This window comes from Tauraco erythrolophus, chromosome 8, assembly GCF_009769465.1.
Source record: "Tauraco erythrolophus isolate bTauEry1 chromosome 8, bTauEry1.pri, whole genome shotgun sequence".
Taxonomy (NCBI): Eukaryota; Metazoa; Chordata; class Aves; order Musophagiformes; family Musophagidae; genus Tauraco; species Tauraco erythrolophus.
Window position 1 is genome coordinate 38,913,697 of NC_141472.1, and position 27,407 is coordinate 38,941,103.

At 41.5% G+C, this 27,407-nt stretch overlaps 1 protein-coding gene across 1 annotated transcript in view; it reads right to left on the reverse strand.

Moving 5' to 3' along the window:
• The window catches only part of LOC104384628 (von Willebrand factor D and EGF domain-containing protein), a 198,303-nt gene that overhangs the window by 126,908 nt on the left and 43,988 nt on the right, over nucleotides 1-27,407 (reverse strand). Inside the window, exons 3-8 of the mRNA XM_086616173.1 lie at nucleotides 19,295-19,523; nucleotides 16,465-16,697; nucleotides 7,954-8,043; nucleotides 6,516-6,651; nucleotides 2,956-3,173; nucleotides 92-165 (exon numbers count right to left, since the gene is read on the reverse strand). Coding sequence (XP_086472299.1) covers nucleotides 92-165; nucleotides 2,956-3,173; nucleotides 6,516-6,651; nucleotides 7,954-8,043; nucleotides 16,465-16,697; nucleotides 19,295-19,523 — 980 coding nt within the window. The remainder of the gene's footprint in view (nucleotides 1-91; nucleotides 166-2,955; nucleotides 3,174-6,515; nucleotides 6,652-7,953; nucleotides 8,044-16,464; nucleotides 16,698-19,294; nucleotides 19,524-27,407) is intronic.

Sequence of the window (27,407 nt, forward strand, 5' to 3'; positions counted from 1 at the left end):
TGATATTCTAATGTAAAACCAAATGCATGCTATATCCAGAAACTAAAAACGGCAGTAATTGAGCCGAATTATTTCAAAGTAGAATACTCACCATCCATCAAATGTGATAATGTGTGGATCAGTGAAAGAGTAGCAGTTCCCTGTTGGGAGGTCTCGAACTGTGACCTAGTTAAAATGAAATGTGTAATGAATACAGTCTACACAGCAGTTTTTCTTCATTACTGTTCCTCACAAAACATGAGGGGCAGGATTCATGTGTCAAGTACCAACTAAAATCTGACTTCTAAAACATGATTGTGAACTGGTACAAAATAGGCTTCGCTTTCGAACAACTGAGTTTAATCACATGCAATAAGGGGGTTCAAAGTGCTCCTGTTCCACCTGATGTAATGCACTGTCTGTCTTTATCTGGTAAAAAACGAAGCTTTTTTATTAAACTTTTTTGCTAAGAAGTAGATCATTCACTGAAATTATCAAGAGAGTAGAGTGCTCATTAAATTGTACTAATTTTAATGCCTGAAGTATGGTGTAAAGTATGCTGTAATTAAGTAGCATTAGCATATTTTAGTAGTAGTCACTGCTTGTCCCCCAATTTGACCTTAAATTTCCTGATACAGCATACGAATGGCTGATTAATGTATTCGATGTATAAGTTATTGATCGGGTACTGGCAACGAGGGCCCAAATCAGGCTGCTGGAACTCTCTGCTTTGCACACGTGAATAAAAGAGGAAAGGATCTACCATAGCAACAGCTGCATCAGCTCTTGGTTACCTGGGCACAAGCTGGGTCACAGACAAGGTCTGAGATCCCTGGTGCTCTGCAAGGAGCAGATATGGCTGTGAAAGCCAGAGGTAGGGCATCTCCCTTCGAAACTGCAATACCCGAATCTGGGGCATTGCCACAGCTGGCCAAGATGGTGTTTCTTCATCCTCTGCTATCCACTTCTCAGAAATGCAAGACTGGGTTGTGTAGTGATTTGCAATATGAAGAGCTCCCAGTCATACTGGTGGGAGTGATGAAGTATTACGGTTTTCCCATACCCAGCCTTCCAGGCTGATTCCTTGGTCGGGGCTGTTAATTCTTTGCTCACTCTTTGCCCATGAGAAATCCAGAGGTGCAATTCAGTTAGTTCTGCCATGATCCACAGAGCGGGGAAGAAGAATGGCCGCTATATCCTTGTACGGTCTTTCCGTGACAAAGCAGAACTTAGCCTTTAGGAACAGTGGTGAAATTCGATAAATGAATAGGAGGGCAAAGATAGAATCACACTCCCTGACAAAATTCTTCACCTGCAGCAATACATCAGCTATATTTCAAAACGCCCCTTAACTATCACACAAAGTCACTGCTTAGACACCCACCAGTGCCTGGCATCCCAAAATATCAGAGTGATGGTCTTGAGGAATGAAAAACTGAACACCCCTTTGAACAACAATTTGATCTGAGGTCAATTGTATCATTTGTATCTACAATGTGATACAAAGAAGTGCCTCAGAATTTTCCCATTTTCTCCACGGCCACAAACGTCCTTAGCTTTGCACAAACAAATCAACATGGCCCTTTTTGCTCTACTTTTTTCTATCATGGTACCAGCAGTGGATGCAAGTCCTTGTTGTTGGCAGTCTTCATTTTCTGAAGAAATCCACATTATCGCCTGTGTGAATATGTCAGTATGTTCTGCCCACCATTTCTGTTCAATTTTCAGATAAAGATATTTAAACAAGTCTGAAGGACTAAAGATTATGTGGCTGGATTTTAATATATGAATTTTTCCTTGATATGTTGCAGGAATTGTGTTACATTGATGCCTCTAATTAACTGCAAAGCAGCAACGAGGAAATGGGAGGGAGGGAAGGTAACGTCTATTATGTTACCATAGATCAAGTTTTGACTGAGATAGATAGAATTTATTATTAAAATTGATTAATTCCATTTCACACTTGCTACGTTTTCATATTTTAATGGAAGCATTTGTAACTTCAAGCAAAAATACTAATATGTTAATGTACTACATGGAATTAGCTGCAATTTCTGATTTAAGAATCTTAAAAAGTTCTTTAAAAAGCCTGTGCTGGAGAGGAAAGGATATAGTTACATGCTAGGCATTTTACCTTTGAGGACAAAAATTCTTTTGGTCCAGTTTAATCTCATTCTATAGTGAACAAATCCACAAAAATCAGGGCAAAGAGATTATAGATTGCATCGGTAGTTTGTTTTCGGTTACTTAAAATACACCAGCTCGGATGTGCCACTGTTCTGGGAAATTTAGCTGAGTCAAATCCATGTTCTGGTTTATTGTCTTGGATGGTGGGATAACGGCTCTCACACCTCCCAGCTGAGTCTGTGAAATGACTTCACAGACAACGGGCCAGTCCCTGCTTGCCATGCTCCTTTCTAGTCAGGGAAAGCATGGCTTGCCTCACGGATTGATTCTTATTATTTTAACTTTGGACATTTTGTACAGGGATAGATGAAGAGGTGGAGGAGCCGCATGTGTCATCAGAGGTGTCCTGGTGATTCCCGGCACAGTCACAAATCGAAAATGGCTCTGTGGAGTCCCGGTCCTCCTTTCTCACTACCGAGTCACTGCCCTTCTGCTTTTTCAGAAACTCTTCTCCAAATCCTCAGGTTTCCCTCTCCCTGTTTCTTGAAAAGATGTTAATTGCCTAACCCAGGTTCTCCCTTCTCTTCTTCCAGCATGGACAAGAACACCTGGTTACATCTATAATACAGCTGTTGGCCTTACTGATGTGCTGGCTGGTCATCAAACTTAAATTTGTTGAAATGAAAGGCTTTACATGTTAATTTTCTTGGAGTATAAAGAGGTTGTTTTGGTTTACTCTGCTGACAGCAGTCCCCAAATGTTTATATGGTTAAGGTTTATCGTTGTTTTCTGCAATACAAACCTCCCATTTAAATTTGACATGTGTTCCAAGTTATTTTAGGATCTGACCTTCACATCCTTTGGCGTGTAAGCCCTCCAAAGCAAATCCCTCCGTCCAACTGGCTCAGCTTGGATGCGGCTGATGCGGTTCCCATCCTGAGCAAAGTCTGTCACGGCTGTCACTGTCAGCGTGGCTTCTGCACAGCTGCTTTCCGAGCAGGGTGCTTGCAGCAGATCCACCTGGCACGCTGAAAGGGCGATGTTTGGGGGCCCCAGTAATTGGCTATCTAAAATGAACACGAAGATCGAGTCTGATAAGAGTTATCCAAACAGTTGCCCGTACCTTGTTTACCATCCAACACAACTGTTTCACATTCCAGGGCACCCATGCCTTGGAACCAGATGGGTTTTGCATGAAGACAGTTGTGACTGACTTGGTCTGGCATCCCTCTGCACATTCTGCTGAGCTTTTTTTGTTGTTTTGTTTTGTTTTCCCTGCTATATACAGTTTACTAAAACTCAGTGGTGCTTTTCTTTCCACAGGTGCTAATATTTCTGGAATGACAGTCTTATCTTTACGGGTCCATGCTCAGGGAATGAAGACAAGTAGTTCTCATGACAAAGAAAGAGATGAGTCTGTGTTTCTGGAAAACATTTATCTTTCACTAGCTTTATTATAAGGAGGTATCTGCTGGGAGTTATTTACTTTAAAATAAACAGAATTTTTGATCTGGAAAAGGATGGTTCTCAAGTCAGTTTATAGTGAACTTTGGATCCATGGCAAAAAGGCCAATGCAGCAGATTTGGATTTGTATTTTTGGCTTAGCAAAGTTATGGTACTTTACTTTCCAGCTGTAATATGTTGGTAGTTCTATTTCTGTCTTTCACAGAGGCATTGTGAACATAAATTCACCAGAGGAATGTAGACAATTAATAAGCTATGGTGGTACCAGCTATGTAAGTAGCTCTACTGGGTAGGGAAGTGATGGGTGGTGACAAAATCAGTATGGCAATGGCAGCCCAAGTCATTCATTCGGCTCTGCCTCTGCACATCATATCTTTCCTAAAGGGATCTCTTCTAGGTACAAGATTAGTAGTATCCACTTCTCTTGTTTGTGCTGAGTATTTAGTTTTCTGTCCCAGACCAATAATTATAATCTGAAAAGAACAAAGTTCTAGAAATGGTGTCAATGGAATTAATCTAATATGGAAATCTAACATCAAATTTTCATATCATCTTTCCCATTTGTAGATTTGCTTGATAATTTATAGGAGATGGCATTCAAGTATTTTAAGATGGTGTTTCTAACATGATAATCAATGTTTTATTCTGTATGGAAGAGACTCATAAAATAGAATTTAGATTAACCCTGTAGAGTTCTACAGGAATCGAACTAAAAGCCTACTATTAATAACATATTATCTCTCACATCAAATCCTTAAAGGCTTCTTCACATCTTGTAGAGAAGTCCTGGCTCATTTTCAAGGTTCTTGATTCAATTACGTTGGAGGTTTCCATGAGGAATAGTTATTGCCATTACAGCCCCATAAGCTGTGCTCACAACCCAGAACAAAAGTTTAAAATCAAAGAAAATCATCTTGTCAAAATAGTAATGATAAACTTAACAGAAGCCAAACTCCAGTGGCTCTGCTGTGCCTTGGCATTCATTATGATACTGTCTGAACTTAGAGAGATATTTCTGTGCTTGTAATTAGCTTTCTTATCACTTACTCCCCACATAATTAGCACAACAGTGTTGTTATATGGATTCGGTCAGACAAGGAGCTTGTCAATTTATTCGGTATAAACGAATCTCAGCTGAAGCTGTTTTTATTTTCAATTTATAGTACTGTGGCTAACATGATGTTTTTCAGAAGCCCACAGAGTTCCTTCAGGTAGACTAACAGACCCTACAGCCAATAAAGGTGCAAACCAGACGTGCGATTATGCAAACACACGGCAGCAGATAGTCAACCTGAAGTATACACAGCTATCTCAATGGATCATAAACGGCCCAAGTGTCATCCAGGGACATAGCTTCAGGATGGAGCAATCAAGGGCTCGAGCTGGTTATTAGTTTAAGCTGCAGAGATGAGTTGATCGAAACTAACGGAAATTTTCCACTTCAGTGGCAAGCTCCTTCAAAGATTAGATAGTTGATTGAGGTGTGCCTCCATCCCAGGACCTCTTGGCACCAACACATCAAGCCCATTGATAGCTTGAAAATAAAGCTGCTTCTGCAAATCTTGCCTTCCCTCTTTCTTCCAGTCAAATTCACATCGCGGGACTGGAGAAGACCCTGGCAAGGGGTCAGCCTCAGGCCAATCTATCAAACTCAGCCTCCCCTACTTGAGAGCTCCTGTACCATGCACTCCTTCTCACTGAGATACTGAAAGGCTTTATCGAGGCCTAAGAAAATGAGAGTTTAAAAAACTACTTTGATAGCTTATGTAACTAATTCTTATTTATTCCTCATAAATGATAGGTGTCCAAGTTGCTTGGAGGCTGTGAGGACATCCCACCACACAACAGCCTGTGTTCTTAGCTTCCTCAATATCTAAGAAGATCTGTTCCCGTGAGCTCAGCAGATATTTGCCTGATGGACCAGCAGAGACTCTAAGCCAAGAGCAATATGTAGAACAGAGCAGCACAGAGCCGTGGAGAAACACAAAGTACTCCGCGTACGAAAGCCAACACAGCTGCTGGAACCATAAGGTGCCTTTCAGTTTAAGATCATTGTGTTATGATACTGTTTGAATTATTTTTGTCTTCTGTCTAAGTGCTTGGCTGATAATGGGGAGAGAAAGGAGAGGAATTCAGAAAGGGAAAATATCAGGAACTGTTTAGGTTGTGCTAACATTTTTTTTTTTAGCTGCTTTTTCTATGTAGAGAAGCTATGGCTGTTATCCTATTTCTAAACATTTTTCACATTGAGTCACCTATAGAAGAGAAATAAATGCCTTGTTAGAAAAAGGATTGGGTGTTTTATTTAGTGCAAATGGAAAGTAAATATATGTGTATATATATATATATGTCCCCTTTGCTTAAGCATCATATTCCACTAGATTAACCTGAGGAAAGCATTCACTGATTAAAAGGGAAAGAATTTTCTAAGTGACACTGTCGATGTTTTCAAGTAAAAAATACCTTTAGAAAGAGAACAATATATAAGCATATTTTTTCTTATATATTGTTAGACAAAAATTGTAAGCCAGCAAAAGAAACAAAAAAGGCTTCGGTACACATTTACTGAATGATAAATTTGCAGATGAGCTTCTTATTGATAATTAATGAAATTATTCTAGCCAAGACCATTGCTTCTTCAAAAGCTTAAAATGGAATTTTGTACTCCTGGAATTTAAAATAAGTTCTTCTCACAATTATTTCATCCATAAATGAAAATGGACTACTGTTCTTGCTACTCAATTTTTTTCTTTTTTCTCGAAAAACCTGAGTGATAACGTCATCTATTTTATTTTGCAAACAAATATATGGCTTAGTCTGTTGATTTTATGGCTTCTACCCCTTGTTGTTATTTAAATCTTATAAATTCTATTGGAATTCATAATAATATAAATATAGGAAAAAGTAATCTCATTGATTCGATGCCAATATATGAAACTCTTACCCAAATCCTCAGCACTTAGCTGTAAAGTAATTTTACAGGAATCATCGTGACCAGGACAGGCAATGGGTACAGTACTCAGAACGGTCAAAACATGCTCTCTGCCATCCTCTGCAATTTGTAATGATTCTGGTAAAAACTGGAAATGAGAAAATCACTTTTAGATCAGATTAATTAGGCAATACTGAAATTTATGAAATGTTGAGTGGTTTTAATCAATTATGAAAAAATATAATTGCTTGTAAAAGAATAAAAATCTTTGCAATAATCTCCATAACAGTACTAATCTTCGTAATAATTATATTCAACTTCATAAGGTGCAATTGTTGTTAAAATATTTTAAAATTCTTGGCAATTAAGAAAATGTTTGCAGTTTTCATATATGGTGTCTAATCGCTTCTCATCTCTTAATCTCGAAACAGGGTTTTTATTAAGCCTGAAAATAGCATGATACCATAGAATTTATTCATTTTTAATATCCCTGGTTAAAAGCAGCTCCTATTCCAATACACTAGGAGAAATACCGGCAACATTCACGGCCTAAAGCATGGCATTACCTCATGGTCAGGGACTCTATATTTGGCCCAGGTGCAAAGTGAGTGCAATTTTTGCCCAATTCCTCTTCCCTGATATGGCAGGAAGAAGAATTTCTCCGTACTCAATATATTATGGCTTCGATGGCTCATGTGCCAGGGAGAGAGCTCAGGCTGTGCCGTTTCTGTCTGTCTGTTCTCCTGGGACAAGTGCAGAAACAGCACTTGAGGCTAGTCAGAAATGGGAATTTCCATTCCCCAAGAAATTGTGACATTTCCAAAACCAGTGGAAATGAAAAACCAATCAGTTCTTCAAATGTTACACAGAATGGGTTGCCAGATTTTTCAAACACCATTCATGGAGGCATGAAGCTTGGATACTCAGAAGATCTCAAATTCTCCTGCATCGCCAAACTGAGTCTAATCCTTGAGTGGGATTAGACCTGTTTTTTTTTGCACTCAGTGCGAGTTTATATTCAGCAATTGGTTTTTGTAGTGCCTGACAGTAAGAAGATGACGGATAAAAATTAGGTTTTCTCTCTTAATTTTCTTCTGATTTAGGTACAATGAAGTTCCTCATCCTTGTAGGTCTGTCTTCCCATTATACATAACCAGCAGAGTACTTTGGGGTGCATTTACCAGAAGATGCAGTTTCTCCCATGCTTTGTGGTGCATTAGTGCCAACACCCGCACACGGTGCTGATGGGTGTTTTAGGGCATTTTACAAACAGACTGAAAGCCGTATAATTTATTAAGACACTTTCTCAAAGTCAACATAAAAGCAGCACTGGTTATGATGATCAAGGCTTATGTTCCTGTGCCTCGCTTCTCAGAACATGTCAGATAATGTATAAATATTCCCTGGAGATCCGCTAGAACAGTCAGTAAATCAAGGCCGTCGGCATTACCTTAATCCCAGCATAGAAACCTTTGCTCTCTTCAGGCAACGACTGCTGCTCAGGAGCGTCCCTCGTAAACGCAGTGACAGTGCAAAACACCTGTGATAAATAAACAGTGAATGCTATAACTTTTCTTGAAGAAAAAACATATAATTATGCATCTTCCTATTGATCTGGGTTGTTGAACTTTTTTTTTTTTTCTACTGTTGAAACAGGTTTTTGGGGCTTAGGCTTTAAAAACGTTTATGCATAAATACTGAGATTTGGAAGAATTTTTGATGCATATAATAAGCAAAGAAACATGGCTTCTGTCTCAACAATTAATAACACTGAACACTTACAGTGTGTTTTCTTCTGCAGCTTTTCAAGCACCTTGGTTAGTGATATCAACTCATTTTAATTAGGGAGAATTACATTGTTCATAGACATTACTGTCAGGATTAGGGCACTGGCCCTTGGGATCTCAGACTTCAGTCTGTCCACTAGATCAAATATCCTCTCTCTGTACCGTGTTTGTAAGCATTTTTTTTTAATTTAAATTAGCTTGACAGTCATCTGGTCTCAGAAATTTTGTCAACAATATAAGAAGATCCTTTTTTTTTTTCTTATTGCATAATAAAAGATGATGTAGATACGCCTACAGGGTTTATATTGTAAAATAAATAAATAAATAATTTCTCTAAACAAAAAAAAAACCCTCCAAACAAAATCAAAATGTACTAGGCCATTTATGTTTCATTCCTAGCACAGTCATGCAACCTTTATCTCTGCTAAGCCTGCACACCATCTGCCATCTTAATGTTACATTGGTTTCAGAAAACCCAAACTGATAATATAATTTCTAGGATCATAAGATTAAACCATAGAAATTTTCCTTAAAGCAAACAACAATAGACTCTGAAACTATACTTCTGAATATTTTTTTTTGTGCCTCGTCTCGGAAATGGAGTAACAGATTGTGACATACTAAATCAATTCCAAATAGTCAGATGGCATATTTATAGCTAGTACCTTTTTTAAGCCTCAAGTAACCCATGAGGAGGAATTGAATCGATCTAATTTCTTTTCCGTTGTGATAAACTCCTTTGGATGGATTTTCCAGCATCACTCACTGGCCGTGCTAATCTTGGTAGCTCTCACCTGCTGGCTCAGGCACGACCCTCATGACCAGTAGCAACGAAACAGGCTCAAAACCAAGATATTCCCAGATTCATGTGGTCGAACGGGCATGAGTTGCATAGCTCTCTGGAATATTTCTTTTACCATCCTAAAAATCCCTCTTCATTACTATCAAGTCATGAGTTTCCTCCAAACTGAAGAATCCTCTTTCCTAAGACATTTATGCACAACTAAATTCCCCACCAGCAATACAGAGTCATTTGTATGGCTACGGGAAAAATCAAGTGTTTTCTGTGCTCTTCAGGTGGATCATTTCCAGTCCAGCTCAGTCCCAGGATTACATGCCTTTTGGGCCGTTTTTACCTTCATAAAGTTTCTCACTCTTTTGCTGACAGCTCCAGCCACTTTGGCCGAGTGAAACTGGTGTTATTTGTTCCACTAACTAGATGGAAGCCTTGAGGTCATACTGGTTGTACTGAGGGAAAAAAAGGCAAAGGCCTCACAGAGATACTTTACAGTTAAAATTCCTCAGGTGTTTCATAGTTAGCCATTTACCTCCAAAGGAGAACAAGTTGTTGTCTCCTCAAGGTAATAAGCCCCTGTTATCATTAGATATTTATTATCTCCAAGCTTTCCCTAAAGGCTTGTATTCACCTTACAAAGTTTTCAAAAAGGTTCTTCTGCTGGGAAGGCAGAAGGCAATCGTTGATCTTCCTCCTGCTGCTTCTCCTACAGCTGCCACAGGGAGATTCTGCAAAATCGAGATCACAGAATCGCAGAATCACAGAATGTCAGGGATTGGAAGGGACCTCAAAGGATCATCTAGTCCAATCCCCCTGCCGGAGCAGGACCACCTAGATCAGATCACACAAGAACGCGTCCAGGCGGGTTTGGAACATCTCCAGAGAAGGAGACTCCACAACCTCTCTGGGCAGCCTGTTCCAGTGTTCTGTTACCCTTACTGGGAAGAAGTTCTTCCTCATGTTTAAGCGGAACCTCCTATGTTCCAGCTTATATCCATTTCCCCTTGTCCTATCATTGGATGCCACTGAGAAGAGCCTGGCTCCATCCTCATGACAGTCACCCTTTACATATTTATAAACATCTGACATCTCTGACAAGGTGGTGACAACAGAGGAAGAGTTCAGACAACGTATGTTCCCCTTCTTGGAAAAAAACCAAACCAACAATCCCCTTGCAGAGCTCATTGAGTAAATCCAGTGCACCTGCATTGCTGATACTATATTTACACTTGCTGGGCTGTTTGCACCTTTGCCTTTGATGCTTTTTACCAGAAGTATTCACAGGGAGACACCCCTCTGAGCATGCCGTGCGGAGCATTCCTGCTGAGGAGGGAGCTGTAATGAGAGGCAGCAGGGTCACACATGAGGATGCCCAGCTCCGACGGAGGCATCTCCCTGTGATCTTCCCCTAAGTGACATCCTAGGAAATGTCAGAACCCAGCCTCATTCCCTGCAAGTATTGTATTTTCTCACATATATATTTTAGATGTATATTTTATTGATAAAGCACTGAACACTAAAATATAAAATTACTCTGTAATGATACACTGAGATATTCTTAGACTATCAGTCCATTACAGTTCTATCTTCAGCACTTTTGAAGATTAGCACAAACTTTGCTAATTCGAAATGTATGGACAGCCATCATGAGTTATGTTTTATTTTTGTCTTTTATATCATTCCTCCTCTTGTATTGCCTTTACCTCGTTAGGTGCACACTTCACTTCACAATCAGCAGATATGTTCATCGGCTACTGAGCTACAGGTTGACAGTTTGTCACATAATTATTGTGATAGTCACTCTGAGGAAGTTTTTTTTTTGCCTTCAGCTAAATACTAGCTCTTTTTCTTCAGTTCACTAATCAACTTTTTCTTTCTTTTCTTCTCTGTGTCCTCATCTCAGGATGTAGCCTTTTTAAAGCAGAGATAAAAGCATCACTGACAGCAGTATGCTGATGGCCATGACAGGTTAGGCAGTATTTTTGCTCAAACTCATTGAATCTGTTAAAAAAATCAAATTGTAATTTTTCATCATCCCTTTTAAAGGGACAGAAATGTAAGGATGCCCTCAGACAGAATGACTTGATTGCTTCTGGGCATGGACCGCTCCCTTTCCCCATGTGCTGGTAGATCTTCCCATAGGGCGTAAAACTACTTTTAGACACAAAATTCTGATGAAAAAAGGCCCTGGTAGCTAAGAAGTTTCTCCTTTCCTGTGTGTTGGAGCAGACAACACCCTTACATAGAATCAAGCATATTCCTTCCCACTTTGCCAAGAACCCTGTGAGTAGCGTATTTAGCTAAAAGTAGAATTCTGTCATTAATTTGGTGGGAGTCAGGTAGCTCTGGGAAACAACTTGGAAAAGTATTTCAATCATAGGACCTGTCACCATCTCCAGCAAATTTCCCTATAACAACTTGCAAATCAAAATGTGTGGGTTTTATCAGAGTTCTCAGAATCCCAAACTCTCCCAAATCAATTATTTATACTCATTTTGAGCATAAAACCGCCTCCAGTTTCACCTTTTTCCGTGCCCCTAATTACTTTGGAATGTAGTGCAGGGATCATCTGCAGCAGCTTGAGCATGTAGTGAGAGACATGGGGCCAAGGGCAGAGACAGAAAAGCTCAAAGAAAGCCACATTCATGTTTGTTGCCATCTTCAAAGGCAGTGCAGAGAGGCAGGGGAGTGGAGGGGGATGCTTGCTGGCTCATCCAGCATGGCCATGCCTTCAGCTTCATCGGCCTCTCCCAGCTGTGCTCAGATAAGGGGTTGGGTTCACAAAGGCAAAACAGAAGATACTTGTTTTGTGATCAAAACCCATCCCTGCTCTTCAGTCAGGTACCTGTGAAGGCTCCTAGGTTTGCCAGCTAGTTTCAGGAGCTCTTAGAAAGGCCAACCTTAGCTGCGTGCTTCTCAAAGTGCTGGCAGAAATGGTGCCACCACCCATCACCCATCTCAGCAGCGTCCCAGGGCCAACAGCACTTGTCCTCAAAATAGGGAGAGTTGGCAGAGAGGAGTACTGGGTTTGGGTCTATCCATCAGGACTGCTCACATGTTTTACCCAAACAGTCACCAGAAAAAATAAGCAAATGCACGTGCCGGTCCCTGGTTGTGGTCCCTGCTTCCTCTCCGAGAGCAGCCTAATGACCTGGAGGTGGGATGTTCCCTCAAGAAGGGCAGGATATGCACCTAACTCACAGCTGGGAGGACCAGCTACCCATTTCCCACCTCTCCAGCAAGCACTTGGGCGGTGTTGTAGTGCCAGAGGCCCCACAGTGACAACAGCGACGGTTTAAAGTTGAAATATTTACTTTTACTGGTAGTGATCTTTCAAAGACTACATACAGCCAGGTGCATCTGAGTAGGACTTGAACACCTGGATTGAAAAGTAGATGGAGATACTTTCCTGACCCAGACATCCAACGTTGTGAGAGATGTGGGAATTCATGGATGCTGATCCGGACAGTAATTTATGTTGGCCACCTGTGTGAAGCTCCCTTCTTGACAAAAGGTACTGTTTAGGAATACCCACTTCTTCCTATTCCCTGGGCAGGAAAGTCTGCATGCTGCTCAGAAGGCACAGGTGCCTAGCCTGTGGGTGATTAAACCTGTTAACTCCAGGATTGGATCTTCCTTCTCAGCTACATCAGCCATGTCAAAAGGCAGGCTGAGGCTGCAAAGGTAAGAGTCACTCTTGGCTGCAGGTGAGGAGTTGGGCAGGGAATTGATCATGCCAGGGGAAAGGGTGTCTGGTGATGGCTATCGAGGCTCCCAGCTGCCGTTGTTGGCTCTATTAAAGGCTAATGGGCCGGGGTTGGAAAAGCCTTGAGGAGTCACTCGGCTGGGAGGTGGGGAGTGTGTGTGTGTGGGAGGGGGCTGTGGTTTGCAGCCTTGATGAAAAGAGCAAAGGACGAGCAGAGCTGAAGGATGGCATTTCTAGGGAAGCCGGAGGGGAAAAAAAAAAAAACAAGTTCTCATTAGCTCGAAGAAATGATCTGGCTGTGAGTATTTACAGAAAGGGGTAGGAACAAAGTCTCCGGAAAGGCTTTCCGGAAGGGTTGGCAGGAAGGGGAAAGCAGGGAGAATCTGACTTTGAGTTAATTAATGAACTAGACCTTAAAGCTTTCGATCGCTCCCTTTGATGGGCTGTTGGCTGCAGAGGGGAGGGAGCCGGTGCAGCAGCGTGACCTGACACTGCGGGAAGTCCAGCTCCAGCCACTCTGCTACTCGCTATATATAAAGACGGCAGCTCATTCCAGTTGCCAAATGGCCAAACAGCATGTGGAGGCTGACTGTAGGTTATTCATCTACTAAGGGAAGACGTTTTCCCAGGGTAGTGGTGAGGTGTCTTATCAGCTTCAGAGTTTTGCTCATCATCTCTCTGACCCTTTCTGCTTTAAAATCTCTGTCCAAGTCCACCCAGAGCTCTGTTTCTGCAGGGATGCTCCTCATTTTCCACCCGAAGGTTGAGAAAGAAATTGTAAACTCAGGTGTGACCTACAAACAGGCTGGTCTGCCTACTTCTGCTGTCGATTTTGTCAAGTCTGGTGGCTGGGATAGGATTAGTATTTAAGCAGAGGAAAATATCATTCCTCTTCCTTTGCAAGTGAAAATTACTTATTTTCTATACTGAGGCACTTATTTACAGTCTTTTTGTCTGGGGCACATTCTTCTGCTGTTGCAGAGTGCCACGTGAAACGGCCACTTCTAGCACAGAGCTCGAAAAGGCTGGTTTTACTTCAACATTTTAATTTTACAATGTGCATCGTAGTTTCTATGTGGTGATAATTGCTCCCTGCCGTATGAACTTTTGGGTTGCTGTGCTGAGCAAAATCTACACGGTTTTCTTCTCAACACCTTTCTTTCTCAGCCTAACTCATTACTCACAGTGTGCCGCTATAATTTATAGATGGCTGTGCCTCGAGGAACGAAATGACCTCTGTCACTATCGCATAAATAAGGCTTAGGAATGCCAGGATTTTCATATCAGATGGAGTAGGCTTCCTTCAGTGTTCGTATAGAAATAGAGGCATGTTATAGATTTATTTAAGGCTGCAATACTTTCGTGAATATTATGCTGCCAACATTACTGTCTGAAATAACAAAACTGGAGCCCAAAGACAGAGGAGAAAAGCACACATGATGGCTATTAAAAAATAACTGGCTGTTTAGTCAATACAAGTTCAGAAATGTTGGCCGGTGAATCTCAACTCTTCTCTAAGGTTTGACTGCATATTAAAATATATCAATAGATATTCTATTATGTGACTAACCTACTATGTGGAGACTTTTTGACAGATAAAAAATAGCATAGATACCAATCATATAAAAAGTGATTAAAAAAAATCTTCTCGCTTGACTGTAATTTTTTTATCAAGAAATTAACAGAGAAGACGTTGATTTCAGGCTGTAAAAGCATTGAGAACAAATTCAGGCTATGTGCAGGTAGAAGAAGAGTAGGTTAAAAAAAGCAAACAGTTTTTAAAACGCTGCAAATTCTGCATCCTGGGGGACAAATTCTGCTCTGAATGCCACCCAGGTACCCTGGCAGCGCATGGCCAGGGGGATAGTACCACCAGGGCTGTGCATATAGAAGGGCAAAGAGAACTGGAAAGTGCCCCAAATTCATTGTCTCTTCTCTAATGTGGCTTTTATCAGGGGAGATCTGGCCTCCCTTTGAAGCTGCCCGAGGAAAAGCTTTCCACCTGTATGTTTCCTGGGCAGGTAGAAGGTTCCGAACTGCCTCTGTGCGATGGAGTTTGGTCCCCAGGGTCTGACTCTTCCTTTAGTGGCATCGCCTTTCCTTTGCAGTAGCCCAACCAGCCCTTGATGAGTTGCTTCAGGTTTGCACCACTGGAGGTGGAAGGAGAGTCTGCCCCTTTCTGACTCTTATCAGACACCCGGAGTGGGGCAGCAAACATGGCAAAATGCTTCTTTAAAACCTTTATTATGTAAAACTGAATTCACGGTTACAACTGAAGCTTCATTGCTTGGTTTTCACCACTGATGATTGATGGATAATTATAATTAGCCAAATAGGCCATGAAGACATTTTAAAAAAAAATGCAGCAAGGAAAAGAACATTTTAGTCTCACTGAACCCACTAAATTAAATATGCGGGCTTCAGCAGAGGACAAAGAAGGGCTTACTGAAAACTTAATATAATAAAAATGGTCTTATAAAGATTTGGTGATGCTATTAGTTAACAGAACTATATTTTCTCTGAATCCCTCAGGATTGTTAAAACTAGATTTGAAGTGATTGCAAGTGAAATTATTTTGATGAAAATATCTCTTTGTAACACAAACTTGTCTTAAACTGACAGAATTGTCTGCCTCATGTTATAATATAAGTTAAGGCAGCATCAGTCAGATTCTGAACTCAGGAGGCTTAATTACAAGGAGAAATAAGAAAAAAATCTATCTAGATTGTGTTACTGTTATAAGTGACTCATCCTTTCAAGAACTGAAAAAAGCTTATTCACATTTCTTAAATATCTTAAATATCACAAAGAAGAGCTGTGAAATGCCAAGGCTATTTCCAATCTACTTCTAACACAAGGCCATTATCCCTGCTTATTCTTTCAGTTTGTTGTAGCATCACTAATGGTGCTCTGCCTATAGAAGTTATGAATCTAATTTAACTTTAAAAGTCTTGTTTCTGTACCATGAAAGGCCATGAATTCATACACAAGTCAATTTTTTTCACATCTCATATTGGTTTCTGTTTTGTTGTTGTTGTTGAAACTAGATCTGTGTTGCTATGTAAGCCATCAAATATACTTCTTAAAGATTGTTTTGTAATGAACTCTATCTTTCAGTATGCTATTGAACAAAGAATTTGGAATCAGAGAGGCAGAACACCATGAAAAAGACCATAAAATAAACCTCCCTCTATTTTAAAATGTACTGTCTGTCTTTTCTGTGAAAAGATGTTATTGTGTCCCTGGTCCATGAGTACAAAAATTACTGAGTGCGTATAGCTGAGACTGCCTCTACTGCAAATTCTCGCTGCTGCAAGACACGAAAAAAATGCTAAGCAAAAATTGGCTCAGGCACATGTACCTACTACTCATCCCAACTTCATGGCATTCAAGCTGTAATGTGAGTGCAAAAATTCAGGTTGTCTTTAGAAAATAGTAAAATGTATAGTTTCTGTGAACTCACTGCAATTCAAAGAAATGTTACAGATCCTGAATCTGGTAAATGCTATTTAATAATCTTGTTGCGAAGCAGTTTCTCTATTTTTTTCCTGCAGAAATTGTAAGTATAATGAGGAATGAGCAGCACTAATAAAAAAGCCATGAAGGTTTTAGAAAAGGATTTGACTCCCCCTGAGCGTTTGACCTTTTTTGCTGGAGGCGAGGTGGCATTACCGTGTCTCCCAGTCGGAGAGTTACGCCGTTCATCTCTACGTAGGAAAACGACTGCGGGGTGGTGTCACGCTGGATCTGCTCTTTCTTGCCAGGGGAGGAGAGGCGTGACCAGGTCACCACGTACTGCAGTGGTGGCTTCGAGGAGGGACGGCTGTAAGTGCACTTCAGGTGGACACGACCTTGCACGAGCTCGGGAGTTATCACTGGTTGCAAAGCCAAGCTTGTGAGTGTGTCTGGAAGAAGAAAGTAAAAGAAGGTCGTGGCATAAAACTTTATTTTAACATTAGAATTATTCACTCTGAAAGAAGATTTCAATATAATTAAACAAGGGAGAAAGGCTACGTTTTATCTTCTTGTGATTTGATTATTAACTACGGAAGTAAAAAAATGTATTTCATATGAAATTAAAAAATCGCTGATTGTGTACTGACTACCTATTGTTGTTATAATATTTGGCCTGGGTTTTAAGTGATTGTTTTATTATTATTTTGCAGTAAGAGAAATGTTATTGAAATGAGGCACTCGGATTAATACAAATTAATTACTCTGGCAAAGGCCATCAGCTTTGCATTCCCTGAAGCACAACCTTTTGATCCAAGTTTTGCAATAAGTACAGAAGAGATATGAGAAATAATTACGTTGCAGAGTTAAACCAACTCTCAGATAGCCCCCAGCCCGTATTGCCATGCTCTGAAGATCCTTTCTAGGCTGTTCTGGGTCATACCTAAGCTGAGTCTTCTCAATATAGTCTCACTCTGCCCAGAATAATGCCGATGCTCTAAAAATACAGCCTGCTTTCTGTAAGCTTCATCAAGTAATGAAGCCTTAAACTTTTCTTCCTGTTAAGCTCGCCTAGATAGTAGAACAAAAAGATGTATAATACCATAGGGTGATGTTCTTTCATCTCTAGAGACCTGGACTCAGACGGAACATGCAGCTCTTTCAGATGCTTTGAAAGGATAAATTAAGAAACCTTTTTGGAGAAGTGTAGAAAATATTATGGAATCCCAAGAGAATAAGATATGAGGCTGTTAGAGCAGACTGAAGAACCAATATGTTAACATCTGTTCAGGGCAAGTAACAAGAGGTAAGAAAAAGAAACAAGTTACTTAAAATATGAATAAGGGCTAGTTGTTTATATCCTTTTCTCTCTCTCTCTTTTTTTTTTTTTCCTAAGGGAAGCTACCTCAAACCGTGGCTCATGTTGTGACTTTCTGCAGGAAATTATTCCAGAAGGACAAAGTTAGGTGATCAGCTTGTGGGAGGATGTGAGCAGAATTGCAAGCACGTGTGTCACTTTTCCCAGCCGTGTCCTTTCTGCCAAGCTATGAAGCTTTAAATTCGTTTTGTTTTGTAGCTAAGAAGTGCTGACCGGTGTCCCACTCCCAAGCCTTGAGTGGATGGGGCTGGGGGATTGACCTCGGCAAGAAGCCGTGACGGTGCCAGCTGGACCTGGCTCCGGGGCTGCGTAAAGGCTCCTGTGGTACAACGATCACAGCTGAATTTAAGACAGTGAGTTAACAACTCCCAATAAAAAGAAAAAAATCAGCTTTGGGTGTTTTCCATCCAACACATGATACTGAAAAAACATTCTAAAGACAAGAGGTTAAAGACTCGAGAGAGCTGGACCTCACTGAAATGCCTAGGAAAAAGGCGAAAGCTTCAACAGCAGTGGTAAGAAAAAGGCAGAAGGTCATTGGTTTGGAATAGATTGGAAGGGATAAATGTTAATTTATGAAAAATGCAGGCAGATTTACATTACTAAACAGATGTGGATTAACAGAAAGGACAAAACTAATCACCCAAAGACATAGGTAAAAAAATTCTTCAAACAGAGGTAGTGACAATCTTAGTTCAAAAAGCTGAGCTTAAACTGGAAAATGACTGTATTCAGTTAAAAAGTAATTTCTGAGAAAGAATCGTGGCAATTAAAGGCAGTTTCATTTATTTTAATGGATATTTTTTATTTCAAATAGTGAATTAATCTCATTTCCTTTGAGCCCTTTTTCCTCGCTCTTCTTCATGTGACAATGTTAAAATATTGATAAGAAGATAGATCTCTCTCTCTCTCAAATTTATTTAAGCTTGAGTTCTGCCTGATTGAAAGGTGATAACCCTAGTTTCTCAGTGTGTCATGTCTCTGTCCAAAAATGCTGAAAGGGAAGTATAAAGGTAATTTTTTCCTTTTGAGAAAGAGCTGTCTTTTCTGACTAAATCTATATGCACCTGAACATGCTCCAAAGTTCAGAAGGTTTAACTGAGTGAGCAATTGCTTTCTGCTATTCCTTTGTTTCCTAGCTACGGAACAGAGGTTAGATCTCTTGCAGTGGGCTGAAAATTATTTCTGACGAGAATAATTATATAAATGTCATGAAAAAGATGTTATCAGTTTTTTTTTTTCCTTCCAGAGTTTAAGAATTATCTTTTTTTCTTGGGCGGGGGGGGAGGGTGTGGATACTGGATTATTGTAGGTAAGAACAGACCTTAGATAAAATATCCTCAATAAATCCGAGATGCCTCCACTCACTAGCTTTGCAACTTCAAGCCAAAGTGGAGCCAAAGACAGTAGGAAAGGTTACATGTGAACTGTAACCAAGCAAAGAACGCTTCAGTAATACACATCAGATTACATTTCGCACTGGTAATAATAGCTATTCCTCAGGAACACCTTGGACCGCCGCTGATTTATTTTCTACACGGTCTGCGTCTTACTGGGAGTGATGCTTGACTCGCAAGGTCACCGAGATGTGCGTTGCAATACCAGGACCTTTGAACACACAACCAGAGAGGCACATGCAATTTTATTGATAAATACTTCACTGATCCTCACCTTCCGCGCAGTAGCCCATGCATCCTTGAGTAGGCTGCAGGAGATACACAAAGAACTCGCCGCAGTTCCTGACGACAATGGGTATCCGAAACAAGCAGCAGTCCTCGGTGCCCCCGAAGAAGACCTGCCAGGTAGCACAGGCTGTAAGCCGCTTGCTTTCACCAGGAACTGGCAGGGATTCGGACTTCAGCGACAGCCACACCGGAGCTTGTGTCCCGCATTTATTCATCTGAGGATACACATGAAAGAAACTGTTTACAGCAAATGCGGTAGGATTCCGTGGAGAAGCATTAAAACCCAAGACTTCGTGTGTGGTGAACTTTGAGGGTCAGTGAAACAGCTGTGTAGGTGGGATGACAAAGTCTTGCTTGGTTTAGAGAGCTGACTTTATGCAGATAAAATTCTCAAAGAGCACAAGAACTGGATTCCAAAGTATTTTCTTCTGGGTTTTTTTTGGTATGAAAAGGATGAAAGCATGTAAACAGGCTAGATCCTTTCTCTGGGAAGCACGTTTTGGACCACATCAACTGGCCGTTCTCATCCATGCTTCATCCATGGCAGAAAAACACAAAGACTGACAGAGCACAAGGGGCAAGAAGATGTTAGGACCACTCCAAAACAGGACACTGCTGTGTCAGAGCATCACAGACCAGCACCATCCTTCAAAAGAGCTACGGCTTCAGCTGCCGTTGTCCTGACAGCTTCTGCTTTACCCCTCCAGCACGTACTGGGCACGTCTTTGGGGCCTGACGCCCTCTCTCATTCTTGAAGGTGAACACGTATGCAGGGTATACATGATTTGATGAAATTCTCTGGCACTTTTGACCTTCAGGCTTCTATCTATTAACAGATTCCATTAAATCCCTGAATTCCCTGGACATAGGAAATCCCAAAGCAGAAGGGGTTGGATCTAAATGTTTTAAACTAAAGCATTTTGAGTCATGGCTGGGAGAAGCTGCTCCAGATTTACCTTTCCCGGCTTACGGATGGAGATTCAGGCATCTCAGATCTGAATTGCTCTCTGTACCTGCCAGGCCTTTTCCACTGCTAAAGGCACATGATTATACAAAGCTGTCTTTAATTTAAGCACCTCGGTGATGAGATTAAGCATAATCTGAGCCCAATAAAAGATACGCAGTCAATTACAATGGTAACTTGTTATTCTGCACCGTTGCCTATCATTTGCCAATATGCAAAGAAACAGGTATCAGAGTTAAGGTTTGAAAATTATTACCAAATACTGACAATAATTTACTCTCAGATATCAATCATATTCTGCAGAGTGTGACTGCTGCTGCTGCTTTGCATTTCTTCAGCCAGCGATAATGAGCTATCTCTAATAGTTTGACACGGGGAACATGCTTCCTTCTGGTATGAACGTTTGGCTAGGTATCACTCGGAAAAAATACAGCCCCACTGTTTTTTCCCATTGGCCTAGGTTTACCACTACACTTTTTAAGATTAAAAGTTGTTTGTGACAGCAGGGAAAGAGGTGAAAGTCAAAGGATAAATCTATTAAGTTAGGTGCCACTGCCCTCCCGTAGTTTGAATTTTGCCTGGGAGCTATACAAGCCAGAAAGTGGGGATGGGGGAATGGGGGCTGCACACCTGGAAAAAGAAAGGTATTTTGGAAAAAAAAAAAAAAGCATATGGCTTGACACAGTCTGATTTCCATTTGGAGCTAGTTATTGTCAGGCTTCTGAAAACAAGGTTTCCAGACAGACACCATTAAAATTGTCCATAGTCGTTTCTTTCCCCAGAAATGTGGCAGTGGCCGAGCAGAGGGGCTGACCCTGCCCTCCTCTTTGGGTGCTCTTGTTCCCAGCATCCCTGCGGAACGCACTGGAGCCCCTGGAGAGCACCAGATCTCCAGGAAGAACAGCATGTCAGCAGTGTGCTGGTGAAGGAGGAGATCAGCATGAAAATGCGTTTACATGGAATTTTAGATCTATCCCTTCCTTTGTTTTAAAGCCATGCTGCATGTAACTTTTTAAGAGACTCGTTCTGTTTATTTATTTACAGCTTTAAGGGACACTGGTGCTTCCTGTGCTGGGCAAAATGCAGGTGTCAGGAATTTGTTGTATCCTGGTGGACTTCTGACCTAGAGAGCGAGATCTGATGTGAAGTAACACGTTTCCAAAGCACATTATTTGTGAGCTACACTTGTACTGACACAGAAGAGAGGAGCAAACATCACCCAGAGAAGCAGCACTGTGTGCAAAGGACAGGCACAGATTGCAGGATGGTGACTGGAGCTCAGCGGGCTCCGCTTCATACTCATGTTACCTTCCTGATGAGACATCTGCACCTTGAATTTCCTCTTGCTCCAGCTAACCGGTGACTTCAGTGCATCTGCATGTGTGAGTAAAGATTGTTGGAATGAATTATGATTTTTTAAATCATGTCTGAAATGCAGCTATTTGTGAGCGTACGTCGCAGGTGCTTCGGACCCCACAGAGCCACGGAGAATCAGAGCAGGGGGGCAAAGAGCGGAGGAGATGAACGAGTGCTGGAGCTCAGTGGCTGTGTGCAAGCTCGCAGAAAGCCTTGAAGGAAAATGGTTCAGTGAGGAGACACAGCACAGCCTCCTCGTCCCTTCCAGGGCAATCCCCTGCTCCCGCTGACCCTGGGCTGGCACCGGCTCTCGCTGCCCAAGGAGGAGGAGGAGGGATACTGGCATCACTCATGCCGTGGGAAGCATTCCCAGTGCTGCTAACACCTGCTGCAGAGGGCTGTTGCCACCATTTATTGACATTCGATGGCTGAAAAGTGACCTTCATTGCTTTGAGGTAACTCAATCTCCTGAAAATACCTGTGTCTCAAGAACATTCATACCCGCAGCTGAACAAACTGAAAAAATACACTAACAATTTTCTGGAGAAGACCTTTTGCTGCTCAAAACGAGCTGTTGCATCCATTCGCTTCTGCCTTTACCAGCATAACTAGCCTCAACACATCATCGCTGCTCCATTGGGAGTGCAGCTGCTGGACTGGCCCTAGTCAGAAACGTGCAGTGCCTCAGTTTCCCTGACTGCTGCCTGACCTTGGATAAATCACTTACTCTTTGTGCGCATTTTTTCCTTATCTCTAAACCAGAAGTAGAGGTGGCTGAGATGGTAATAGTACTTCCCTGCCTTGCAGCAATGCTGAAAAGATAAATTCATTAATGAGACACCCATCTATCTGCTCTGCTATGGGCCATGTAGATAAATAGACAGATTTATCCAGTGCATTCTGGCAGCAAAAAAAGACAAAATGTGATCTGTACGTAAAAGTGGGTCTGCATCCCCTGTTAACAGAGAGAGGGAAAAAAAAAGCCCCGCTGAGGACGGTGATTTTCTCCCTCTTTGTATTTATCCTTGCCACAAGCCTGTGAGCCATTTCAGCGCTCGAGAAAGTATGGATTAGCGCGGCTGACGTCAGGCGCCAGCGTTGTGTGCAGGGTTCCTGATAACCCCCCCACTGTCATCTGCAGCACCCCGGATTTGTTCTGGCCACTCTTGCACTGAAACCGTTTGAGCAAAAGAGTTTATTATGTAATGTGCCCAAATTACAAGCCATAACAAACCCTTTTGACTGACTTCACACCCAGGAAAAGTCGGACTACGAGAAAGCAAGCTGTTGTAACAAACTTTGATACAGCATTACAGGATGACTAAGGAAGAATTTTGGAATAAATCAAATATTTCTGTTTTCCTGGCAGCTTTATGACATACATGTTTTTATTTTCTGCTTTGAGCTACATGCTGTCCATCTGAGTCAGGCAAGTTGCCTCGTTGCTAGCCAAAAGGATTTGCTGCAGGAGTCCTCTGTGGATCAGGGAACAGACCTAGGAAGGTGAGGGCAAATGTATATTCATGTATTCAACCAGCAGTATAGATAAAAAGAGAAAAAAACAATGAAAAAAATATTAACAAAAAAAAAAAGTCTAGGAGAAGAGCCTTCAAAGAACCAGAATTTTTAAGTCCTAGCTGTGGCATAACGAGCATTAGATTTCGTAGAAGTCGTTTGGGAGAATAACCAGAAAACTGAATACAGAGGCAGTAAATGATTGACATTTAAGATATAGCATTTACCCGCAATAACTACCATCATTGCTGCTCTAAGAACAGCATAAAGCTGCAGGAATCTCACGCCATAATTCAGCAGCATTTCCAGAATGAAGAGAAGGAATCACACAGCTGCTGCCAGAGAAGAGCCTCCAAAAGCCTGTCACAGGCAGGAGCTCGTCTGCTGGGAAGCCAGTGGTGAGGATCGGAACATGGCTTTGCTGGGCTTCTCCAGGTGACCTCCATCACGTAGATTGCATGACAGCACTATTGCTGTCACCTGCAAAATATCAGCCTTTCTTTCTCCAAACCGAAGCTACGAAGCAGGAAGAAAAATAAGCTACAATATGTGTGTACCCACAGACCGTCCTTTTATTTCTGAGCATGTTGGGAGATCTGCTGGGAAACAGTCCCTCTCCCTACAAATCCTGTCTTCCTTGTATGTCCTTCAGCAGTGTTCTGGATGGCGAGTGGCAGTGGAGATCTGATTAGTGCTCCATATAAGAGATCACAAGCATTTGATTGCTTCAGATGACATGTTTTCTTGGCCTTGCAACTGGTTAATGTAAGGGTAAGTTAGTGAAGTAAACGGTATTGTTGTAACTCCTAAATTTAGGTCATTCAGTGCATCTGCATTAGGTATCCAGTTACACAGCTTGCACAAAGGAGAACTTTTCTAACACAAAAGGGAGTTTTTAGGCTGTTACCAGGCTTCTTTAGCACTTGGTATCCTTTCATACTTTATCCAATTATAATTAAGTGGTGTTTTTAATTTTCAAAGCATTTTATAAACCTTACCTAATTAATCTTCCCAGCACCTCTGTGTGGCAGGTAAGCATTCATTAAGTACTTTTGATTCATAATTAGACGCCAGCTAACTGTTTAAATAATTCAGTTCAGAAAATCTAAATGAAAAAAAAAAAAATTGTTCCCCTTTTACCAAAACAGTGGGACAAACCATTATTGTTTAATCCAATGATGTCTCCTTCCACTTAGTTGGGGTTTGGAGAATCAACTAGTTTGATTGATTGAACACTCTAAGGTTCCTTATAATTGCACAAAGAAATCAAGCTTGATTGTTCTTGTCACTTGGGTATTGCACTGAAATTATGCTGTTAAAAATAAGTAGCACCATATGTGAGAAATGCATTGTTTTAGCTAGATGGAGAGGGAGGACTTTTTGGTGTACTGTTGGTTGGCAGTTAAAGCATTGTGATTTTGCATCTGTTATCCACTCAAAACTTTACTTTCTCTTAGTTTTTTGTATTTCTTTGTAGTAAGTTAAAGTAAATAAGAGTTTTTATTTCAGTCTGGGGCTGAACTCCACAGAAATCAGTTTACGTCAGGAATATCAGTAGTAGCAATTAAACCGGTGGCTGTCTTGTTTCTTTTGAGTACATGTGCCTGAACAATAGAGGCTGTAATTGTAATTTCTACAGAAGGCTTTTTGTGTGTCTGAAAAACAAACAAGAAAAACAAAACCTCTTCATACCTACCATTATGATTTGGAGTATTCACGAATGCATGCGCGAAAGAGAATTACAGATGCAATAATACCTTGAAAGTGTCACTTGCTTTTAAGTTCATAAAACAATTGCAAATCAAAGTAGGGTTGGATTCAGAGCAAAATAAAAATTGAAACAAAATAAAAAATTAATAGTATGCAGTTGGGCTATTGTATTTTGATTGTGACTATAAAATGTTCTATAGCAGTTTAAGCAGAGGAGGAAATTAAACTGAGTATGGGAAAAAGTAAATCTTCTTCTACTACATGAACTATGACCATCGCCTATATTTGAGCCTAGTATATGTATATATAAAAGTAGATTTATATTGTTAAAAATGCAACTGTTGCGAAAACACCAGCCCTGACTGCATAACATGTCCTTCTTGTGCCGCATTTACAGATATACATGAATTTAGAGCATATACACATTTGGAGATGGTTTTGCTCGTTTAGAGAATTACATTTCTGAAGAAGGATATTGGATGTAATCTTCATACACTGTCACAGGCAGGTATTACCGGGCATTTCCAAAACAGAGTGTCATATAGAATCATAGAATCATAGAATGGTTAGGGCTGGAAGGGACCTTCAAAGGTCATCTAGTCCAACCCCCCTGCAAGGAACAGGGATATCTCCTACTAGATCAGGTTGCTCAGGGCCTTGTCCAACCTGGCCTTGAACGTCTCCAGGGATGGAGCATCCACCACCTCTCTGGGCAACCTGTTCCAGTGTTCTACCACTCTCATAGTAAAAAATTCTTTCCTAATATCCAACCTGAACCTACCTCCCTCTATTTTAAAACCATTACCCCTTGTCCTATCATAACTGGCCCTCCTGAACAGCCTCTCCCCATCTTTCCTGTAGGCCCCCTTGAGGTACTGGAAGACCGCTATAAGGTCACCCCGGAGCCTCCTCTTCTCCAGGCTGAACAGCCCCAACTCTTTCAGCCTGTCCTCATAGGAAAGGTGCTCCAGCCCTCTTATCATCTTCGTGGCCCTCCTCTGGACCCTCTCCAACTGGTCCATGTCCTTCTTATGTTGGGGGCTCCAGAACTGGACGCAGTACTCCAAGTGAGGTCTCACAAGGGCAGAGTAGAGGGGGAGAATCACCTCCCTCGACCTGCTGGCCACGCTCCTCTTGATGCAGCCCAGGACGCGGTTGGCCTTCTGGGCCGCAAGAGCACATTGCCGGCTCATATTGAGCTTCTCGTCCACCAAAGTTATATATCCATATATATATCCATAACTAACCTGTAAAAATCCTTGCTGCAGGATTTTGGATGCTAAAAACTTACTGTGACTGGACCAGCTCATGGGACAGAAACCACTTCAAGGTCTCATACAACGCATGTCTGAATCCAGGAGTTGCTGGAGGTTGGTAGCATGCAAAGCTGAAACTATTCCCCTGCTCCTGCCCTTCCCTCCAGACAAACGCATTTGGCTGCTGGCAAGGACAAGCACTGGGGACCAGTGGACCTCCGCTGTGGTGCAAGAGGTCCCTGGGAGGCTCCTGCCGTGCATGCCAACAGGTTTGCAGAACATAAAGCGAACCAGAGTGAGGGGCTGCCTTAAGACTGGGAGGAAATCAGGAGTGAAGAGGTGGCTGCTCTGGTGCTGTGCATGTATATACCTATGTGCGTGTGTGCGTGCATCTGTGTAAATGTGTGTGTATGTGCATGGCATGTGCCTATCAGTCCAGGTAGCACGCGTGTTTTTGTGTGCATACATATATAAATGCTGAACCATACATCTGGGCCATCCATATTGACGAGTGTTTTGGGAGGTAATGAGGTACTCTGACGTTTTGGAAGACCTGGAGACCGGCGAGACCAGTGTCTCACCTCGGCAGTGGGTGCGCAGTGATTTTCGTGTGTCAGTGCAGTAACATCTGTATTAATCTCTCTGCTCAGGGAATATGATACCACAAATCCTCTGTTTCAGAGGACAAGCGTTTGGTAGTGACAATTGTTCCAGCGGTGATTCTGGCTTTAATCGCTTTCTTTTTATCTTACCATTTGCAATTGACTAGTCAAAGCTGGAAATGTCAGCATTGCTTTGAGAAGTGATGAAGTCGACTCATGCATGTGGTATCGAGAGTGTTATTGCTAGCTCCAGAGCCAATTACTATTTGCATAATCAAATAATTAATTGACATTTTTCCTTAAAGTTACAAAGTATAATCTATGCTTTTTTACCCCCATGTAAACCAGAGAAGAAGTGCATTTCCAGCCACGTTTCTGGCTTCATGGTGAGGCGTGAGCCAGCGTTGCAAGGTTTTCCTGTCGTTAGCGTGGTGCTGTTTGGATTTTCATTACAGTTAGCAGCATGTGCTGCTCTTCTGTAATCCACAGATTTATCTTTTATCTGATGGTAGAGCGGATCTTCAATAACATTAGCGGCTTGTGTTCTCTCACATTTCTTTTTAGCACTCATTCCTTTCATGGGGCTTGCCCATGTCTACATGCGTACAGATGTATGTGTATACCCTATATTATTTTAAGTCAGAAGCTTGAATTTCTGTAGCTGATGTATGTTTTCCTGTACTGACTGTTAAATAC